This window comes from Pteropus vampyrus, unplaced genomic scaffold, assembly GCF_000151845.1.
Source record: "Pteropus vampyrus isolate Shadow unplaced genomic scaffold, Pvam_2.0 Scaffold252, whole genome shotgun sequence".
NCBI lineage: Eukaryota > Metazoa > Chordata > Mammalia > Chiroptera > Pteropodidae > Pteropus > Pteropus vampyrus.
Window position 1 is genome coordinate 257,468 of NW_011889033.1, and position 8,452 is coordinate 265,919.

At 57.2% G+C, this 8,452-nt stretch overlaps 1 protein-coding gene across 1 annotated transcript in view; it reads right to left on the bottom strand.

Moving 5' to 3' along the window:
• EVC (EvC ciliary complex subunit 1) overlaps nucleotides 1-8,452 on the bottom strand; it is a gene marked incomplete at its 5' end in the record, with an annotated part of 54,096 nt that overhangs the window by 41,361 nt on the left and 4,283 nt on the right. Inside the window, 3 exons of the mRNA XM_023520184.1 lie at nucleotides 249-333; nucleotides 1,668-1,900; nucleotides 3,561-3,644. Coding sequence (XP_023375952.1) covers nucleotides 249-333; nucleotides 1,668-1,900; nucleotides 3,561-3,644 — 402 coding nt within the window. The remainder of the gene's footprint in view (nucleotides 1-248; nucleotides 334-1,667; nucleotides 1,901-3,560; nucleotides 3,645-8,452) is intronic.

Below are 8,452 nucleotides of genomic sequence, written 5' to 3' on the forward strand. Positions count from 1 at the left end.
CCCTCCCTCTCCCCCCTCCCTCCTCTCTCTCGGCTTCTCTCTGGGTGAAGTGAAGCCGGTGCCCATCGGCAGGCGCAAACTGCTTTTCCACTTCGTGGTCAGTTGTCCGAGGTCGCTCTCCCTTCCTGTTGTGGCAGCTCCACGTCACCCACAGTGACTTCTCGGGGGTCTCCAGGGCTCAGCGCACAGAGAGCCTTGCGTCTCAGTTCCTGAGCCGTGGAAGGGGGACGAGCCCATCTCCCGCCTACCAGCTGCTTCTCCTGCCTCAGCGCCGTGTCCAGACGTAGCAGGTCTTTCAAGTGAAGGTTATAGATACACAAGTCCAGGTCCACACTGCAAGGTCACACGAGAAGCAGAACAGACATTTAGAGCCCTGGAGAGGAGAGACGGCCTACAGAGCATCAGCGCAGCCCAGCTCGGCATAAGCCCCGGGGCGTCCTGGCTCCGGCTTTTAAATCCTGCAGTGTGTGCAGGTTCCCCAGAGTAACCCCCAAAGTTCACAAGAAAGACTCAAAGGGGCGATCTGAAACCCGCTTGTGACCAGAAGGGACCAGCTGCCTGGACATCAAGGACAAACCAGGAAGAGACAGAAGTCGAGAGAAAGGAAACTAACGTTTCCCGCCGGGGGCTCTCGCGTCACACGTCACCGTTCTCAGTGCCGTCACGTGGACATTCTTATGCCCGCTTTACAGATGAGGAGGGAACTGACTCAGGAAGTCGAGGGTCGGAGAAGACAAGTAGTGGTCACAGCGTCACAGGGCAGATAAGAGGCGGGGTGTAAACAAAGGTCTTTGACCTTTCTTTCCCACACAGGCAACTGCGTTTTAAATGACCGCATGACCACACGAACTGTTCTTAGTCCAAAGGCTCAGAAACGGCCCTTCCCGGCAAGGCAGGCGGAGCCCATAGGCTCCTCTTCAGTGATGTCCTCCTGACCTTCAGGGTCAACACCACGGCCCTGAACTGGGCCGTGTCCTGCCTGGTTCGTCCCATCCAGGGTCCCTTGGACTCACAGAACGTCAGAGTATAGAGAGGCTCGAGGACAGACCCGCAGACCTGCCGGACTGAGCTTCTCCAGGGCCAGCCACGTGCGGAGCCCGGCTCCGGGCTGGGCACCTTGGCGACTTAGAGTGTGGGCTCTGGAGATGAGGTGGTGGTCTCAGAGCTGGCTCCATCCCCATCCACTGTGTGACCCTGGGCAAGTCACTCGGCTTCTCTGTGTCTCCCTTTATTCCTCATAAAATGGGGATGACGACAGCGCCTACCTCATCGGGTCATTAATTCATTGACTGATTGATATTTATTCATCAGCGAACCTGTCCCAGGCCCCCCCTGGGCAAGAGGGACACAGCAGTGAGCAAGACACACCCGGTCTTTGAGCTCACGCACCCAGCAACCCCTGCGGAGGGCTTGGCACTCTGCCCAGCACACGTGAGGCACTTAATCAGTGCTGGCTGCTGCTACGCAACGCACAGGACACATTGGCGATTAAAGGAGGTCCCCGACTCCATAACCTCTGTGCCGGCCAATACCACGTGGCAAGTGACAGAGGGTACGGGGTCCAGCTCTGACCCTGGGTGGCCGTGTGTTGCTGTCGGGCCTCGGTTTCCCCCTCCGACAGCGACACAGCTCCCTGGGCTGCACCCACCACCCTGCCCCCTCCTCACCTCTCACAGGTCAGTGTCTCGGGGAAGCTGTTCAGCCGGCGGAAGGTGCGGCTGAGGAACCTATCGGCGCTGGTGGCCGAGTGGATGCTGGACGAGGAGCTGCGGTCATCCTTCTCGGCCTGGCTCAGACTCCCCAGGCTGCTGGAAGGGGAGGCCTCCACCGGCTGGTTGGGCAGGACAGCCTGCTTTAAATTCTCGTGCAGGGATGGGTTGGAGGAGCCGTCGGCCAGGGGCTGGGCAGAGGGAGAGAAAGCAGACTCTTAGTCCACGTGACCCCCCGCGAGTCCGTTCCAGTACCCTCTGTCCCCCGATGGCCCCCGGCACACGGCTGCGCCCCGAACCCGCTGCGGCTGCCTCAGACTCTCGGGCCTGCTCTGCGCACTAACCTGCTGGCTACCTCGCTGTTCCCCACCCACGCCGATGTGGGTGTCACCTCCTGCCGCCCCCCTCAGGCCTTCCAGGTGGCTCCCCGCTGTCCTCGAATCAGCTCAAAGCTCCTCATCAAGGAAATGAAGTCCCCGCCATGATTATAGGAGGTCACCCGGCACGGCCAGAGCAGCGGACTCCGCCCCGCTTCCTGAGACACCCCACTGCTCTGCTGGGCTTCACTCCTGCAGACAGACAGACAGACGCCCAGGCCCGGCCCGCGCCAGCTTCCACGGGCTCCTGGTCACATCTGTCTTGCCTGTCACCACACGCTGCACTGCGATCTCCAGGCAGACTGCGGGGGTGGGGGGGTGGGGGCGGGGGAGGGTCCTGACCGCCGTACTCCCCAGTGCCCACCCGGGAGTGGGTGCCGACGGTGAGTAAACGCCCCAGGTCTGGGAGTTCGGCCCTCGCCCACCACCGGGCATCTAAGGAGAGGAAGTGAGCGGTTCCTGGCGTGAGTTCCAAGAAGGAGGTCCAGGAACGACCACCGCTGTGCTCACCACAAGGGTTCCGCAGAAAACCTAATTTGGGAAAGTCTGTGTTAAACAAGGGGGATCATTTCTTCGGGGCAGGAAATCTCAGGGCCTTCGATGTGCTCTGGCTGCCTTCAAGAGCAAGGAAGAATTTAAAACACCGAACGTGTACTGAATGCTTACCCGTCACACGCTGTTCTAAGCCCTGATGTCTACCGCCCCGTGTGACCCTCAAAACAACTGGGCGAGGCGGAGGGGCCATCACCCCCATTTCGGACATGACGGAACAGAGGCCCCGAGAAGTCAAGAAAGAGGACCGGTTGGCGTGACCACAGAGCCTGACCTTTTCCGCCAGGAGAGGGAGGCAGCATCGTCCTCAACCTACTTGACCAGGAAACTCTTATTTTTCAGGGAGCATCTCACAGGCCGAGGGCTCCTGGAGGCACCACGCAGCTCTCCGCAAACCTCTGGGCCACAGGCGTGACCTCCTTCCTGGCTCCCGGTGTAAGACCTTGAGCCAGGTGGGGGCGGGGTTGACTCTGGCCCCGCCCCTTCCTGCAGTGTGGCCTCAGGCAGGTCATTAGCCTCCCTGGGCCTCCTTTCCTCATGTGTAGACGGGAGATAACAATGTACTTTAACTTAGGGGACTATTCCGAGGTTGAAATGCCTACTGCGTGACAAATGCTTAGCGTGAGGCCAGCCTCACAGTGTGTGTTTAGTAAGTGGCATGGGGTCTGTGAACGAGGATTAACGCTGGTAACTGTCATTATCAGCATCTGCACTAGTGTTAAAAGCGCAGGATGGATGCTGTCCTACTGTGTGTCACCTTGACATACAATGGGCATACCTTGATCCTGATAACACTGTCATCAAATGGATTAACCCTGAAGTTTTGGACCCAGAATTGTTCATTTAATCCCCCTACTCCGACCCCAACCTCTCGTACGTTACTGAATAACTGCGTTTCTGAGTTGGCGCCCAGGACTCTCACCCGGAACTTCTGGTTGATGGGATAGACGACTCTCGCCTTCAGTGCGAATGCTGTGATATTGCTGTTCAAAGACGGCTCATATTCCTGGGGAGGAGAGAGGACAGGCGGCATGAGGGCTTTCCGTCAAATGAAGGAGAAACCAAGGGTTTCCAAAATGCCACGTCCCATTGTACCGTGGCCACAGGCAGGACCAAATAGGCACATATAAATCCAAGAAAGATGGGCGAATGGATGAGCGGGTGGGTGGACAGATAGGTGGATACATGGATGGATGATGGATGGGTGGATGGTGGATGGATGATGGATGGATGATGGATAAATGGTGGATGGATGGTGGATGATGGATGAATGGATGGGTGATAGATGGGTGGATGGTGGATGGTGGGTGGATGGATGGATGGATGGATGGGTGATGGATGGATGGGTTGATGGGTGGATGGATGGATGAGTAGGTAGATAGTGGATGAATGGATGGATGGATGAGTAGATGGTGGATGAATGGCTAGATGATGGATGGGTTGATGGGTGGATGGATGGATGGATGGATAGATGGATAGATGGATGGAAGGAAGAACAAATGGGTGGGTGGATAGATGGATGGACAGACAGATGTGGCCAGATAGACGGGCAGATAGACGGGTGGATGGCATTTAATTCCAAGGCTTCACCTTTGGAAGAAACAAGAATTTAAATAACATGACTAATTAACCAAAGGGTTCCTAAAAACTGCGAACCACATTTTAGTGGAAAAGGCAAACGCAGAATGATTTTAGCACTGCCGGGGGTATGAACACTATGTGTGGCAATCTTCACGCAAGACTCTGGACCGGACCCTCAAACAAAAGCAGGTGTTTGGGCCTCAGAGAAGTCTCTGAGCTGCGGTCTTCCCAGACAGTAAGCAGGTTGCGAATCTTCCCGAGGACCATGTAGATCAAGTGCCCGGCAGGGTGGCTAGAACAGGACAGCGGCGAAGGCGCGGCAGCTGTCAGGTGGTGGCAAAGAGCCCCATCAAGCCCCACTCGGGAACCGCCTCCCGGAAGAGCCTCCCTGGCTGAAGCTGGACACGTGTTCCCACCTGCAGCCCATCCTCACATCCCTCCGTGTCTCCCTCCGGTCACAGATGCCCCCGGCACTGGGCAAAGTCAGTGCCGAACGAATGCTTTGGAAATGACCAGCAAGGGGACGAAGGTGAGCAGGGGGTGAGCCGGGAGCCCGGCACCCGGACTTCGGGCAAGCTCTGCTCGACAGCTCTAGCCGGGTGAAACCCGCCTCCGCTTCTGCTTCAATGCGTTTCAGCCCAATCTCGAAGGCGGGGCTCCGTGCCGAGGAACCAACGGCCATGACCGAGGTCACCTTGGAGCAGGGGCCCCACCCCGGGGGACACAGACTGTCCGCTTCCTCATAACGAGTGGTGTTGAAACAGCGCCTGGGGAGCGGGGCACCTGGCCCCCGTCTGCCCCCAGAGAGGGGACCCCGTGACGCCCCCGAGCAGGGCGAACGCCTCGCTCCTTGCCCTTTCTCCCCAACCCTTAGGACTCGCAGAAACAGACCTCAGTGCCAAGATCGGGGAAGAGCACCCACACGTGCCACCTTCCTGAGCTTCCCAGGGCCCCGTCACAGAGGTTGGTGTCTCCACGTGTCACATGGGGCATATAGGACACAGAGAGGTTAAGCCACGTACCCAAGGTCACGCAGCTAGTAAGTGCCGGAACCGGGGTTTCCACGCAGATTCCCTGGCTCCAGGGTACCTCCCCTTTAGTGGACACCATTACGGTTCCTTCAACGTGACACAGATCGGGACAAGAGTAAGAGCTGCACATTAAAAGGGGAGTGGGAGCCAAGGCCCTGGACTTGGCTCCTCCATGCCCAGGGACACAAGTCCGATCCGGAGCGACTTTGTCGCTCCCACACCCCAACCCACCACATCCAATCAGCCACAAACCCCAACTAAACCTCCCAACCGTCAAATCCACAGCCCTGGCCTACGCCACTGTCGTCTTTGAGGACAGCAGTAGCCTCCCAGTCGGCTCCCATCCACGCACTGAAGGCCTACTGTGTGCTGGCACTTCGTGCACATTGGCCATTTAGTCATCACACAGCAGTCACCCTGGGGGGGTCAGTGCTGTTAGGATCATCCCCATTTTGTAGGGTGGCAAACTGAGGCTCAGAGGCTGACACCTTCCAATTCATCCTCCGCGTGGCGATCAAATGATTTTTTAAACATGAGATTCCCATCAGTGCCCACCTTAAAACTCCCCTGGGCTCCCCTCTTACCTGAGGGGGCAGAGCCTGCCCCCCAGCCTCAGCCCCCAGCCCCCAGCCCCACTTTCTGCTGGAAGTGTTTTTGGAAAATGGGTACGAAAGGGAAGAACAGCAGTAGATTAGAAGTCTGACTTCAAGACTAGCGGGGCCCAGTACGAAATGAATATGGGGGGTCCCATTCCCACACGATTGACGAGTTTCGAGATGGCAGAGCCCAGGAACGGGGAGGAGGGGCCGCTGCACCCAGGCCTGTGTGACCGCCCAGCCTGCACGTCCAAGCCGAGGGCACCGCGCATCTTTAAACTCCTTACAAACAGGTGGAAAGAAAAGACAGACCGAAAGGGATGGAAAACCAGAGGAAGGCATGGCCCCCGCCTTCCAGGGGTTCGTCTTCAACAGGGGAGACGCCGATCAAAACTGGCGCTTCATGCGCAACGCGTGATTCTGAGAAGTAAAGGATGGAGACGCCGGGGTCCCTGAGAGGTGCGGAACGGGACCTGGGGACCGCGAGCCCGCGGCCCTGGGCAAAAGCCCGTCCTGCGGCCGACACGCCGCCAGCCACGCCGCCAGCCTCCAGCCGGGGCGTCCGCCCGCAGACTGCAATGCCCCCCAGGACGGGCCCCGATGACAGTCGTGGCCTTTGTCATGGGGCGAAGGACCAGAAGCACTCGGCTCGGGGAGCCGGGCAGCGAACGGGCTTCTGCGATGTGAACAGGAGCCGCTGGGCGTAGTTCTTTACGGCTCCTAAGGTCAGAGGGCCTCCCAGTTCTGGCAGCAACGCAATCATTGAGAAAGCGGGCCGCAGCGCACATCTCAGCGTAAAACTTCTTGAGCTGAAGCAACGCGCTTATTCAGAAAATGAGTTAAAGCACCACTGTAGGAGAGGAGAAGCTTCTTCACGCATCGACGTAGCGGTGTTCTCGGTGTTCTCGGCAAACGCACAAGTTGGGGAGCCCCGCCTCCCCCCCCTGCAGTGCACAGGGCCAGGAGGCAGAGAACCCGGGCTGGGCAGCAGCACGCCCCAGAGCCTTCTGGAATTTTCTGTCTGCTTTTGGCCGATGCGAGCTACTTATCAAAACAGAGTTCATGCAAAAATTGGCACACATCGAAAATATCTTGGTTCGCTGTGCAGCAGAGATGGGCATTGCAGCTCAACTCACCCTGTCAAAATCAGTCCAGTCCACATTCTTTGACTAGCTCAGTCTGCAGGAGGCAGAGCGTTGGGGTAAGCCAGTCACTGGAACGGGCAGATCTTTAACTGAACTCTTGGAAATTATTAGCTTGATAATGGGCATTGGCTAGGCGTAGCTAAACAGTTAGAAGGGAAAACATTACTAGGTAGAAAAAATGAGTTAGCCCGGTGGGGAGGTGGAAAGACTTAGCCCCCTGCAAACGTCAACTGAGCACTTACTCTGTGGCAGGAATGTCCATAGCTCACTCACGGGGAAGCCCGGGGAGCTGGCCTCATTCCTGTCCTAGTAAAGCTAGGAAACCTGAGGCTCAGAGGGGTTATGTTTCTCACCCAACATCACACAGCAAACGGTGGCAGAGCCGGGACTGGGTTCCAGGATCCTGGATCCCAAAGCCAGTGTTGTAAGGTCGTTGTCACATCCGAGGCCACCCTTTGTGTGAGCAGGGTTGGTTTTTAATGGCTTTGTTGAATATAATTCATGTGCCATGCAATTCGACCATGTAAAGCAGCGGTCCCCAACCTTTGTGGCACCAGGGGCCGGTGCTCCCATGAGAATCCAATGTCTGAGGATCTGAGGCGGAGCCGAGGCGGTGACGCTGGGGCTGGGGAGCGGCCACAGATACAGACGAAGCTTTGCTGCTCGCCCGCCACTCGCCTCCTGCTGTGCGGCCCGGTTCCGCACAGGCCACGGACCAGCACCAGTCCATGGCTAGGGGTCGGGGACCCCTGATGTAAAGTGTACAACTTAATAATTTTTACTACAGTCACAGATATGTGCAACCATGACCACAGTCAATTTTAGAACTTTTCCATCACCTCAAAAATAAATTCCGTAGCTGTCAGCTCAATCTCTCCTACTCCGTCCCTACCCTATACAATCACCAACCCACTTTCTGTCTCTGTAAATTTACCTCTTCCAGACATTTCCTGTGACCAGAGCCCTGCAATATGCGGTCTTTTGTGACTGGCCTCGTTCGGTCAGCCCACTATTTTCGAGGGTCATTTGTGTCGTAGCAGGGCCGGACGGTATTCCACCGTACGGATGGACCACCAGCTGATGGACGTGTTGTTTCCACGTTTTGGCTACCACGAATAGGGTTGTCGTGAACATTTGTGCACACGTTTTTGCGTGGACATGTTTTCATTTCCATGAGCAGAATTTTACTAATATGGAGCGAGGCGTCAGAAGGGTAGAGAAAGATGGATGAGGGGAAGAGAGAGGAAGTGAGACAGGCATCGCGCACCCGCACCGTCACAGGGACACACAACCCAGAGATGCGCGTGGAGAGAGAGACACACGGACACGCACGCAGACAAAGACACGCATGGAGAGACGAGACCCTGTAAGCAGAGAGGCAGGGAGCACGTGCCACAGACACGGAGCGCATCCGAGACAGCGCCGGCTCACCTCCAAGCCACCGCTGCTGGAGCTCTGCCC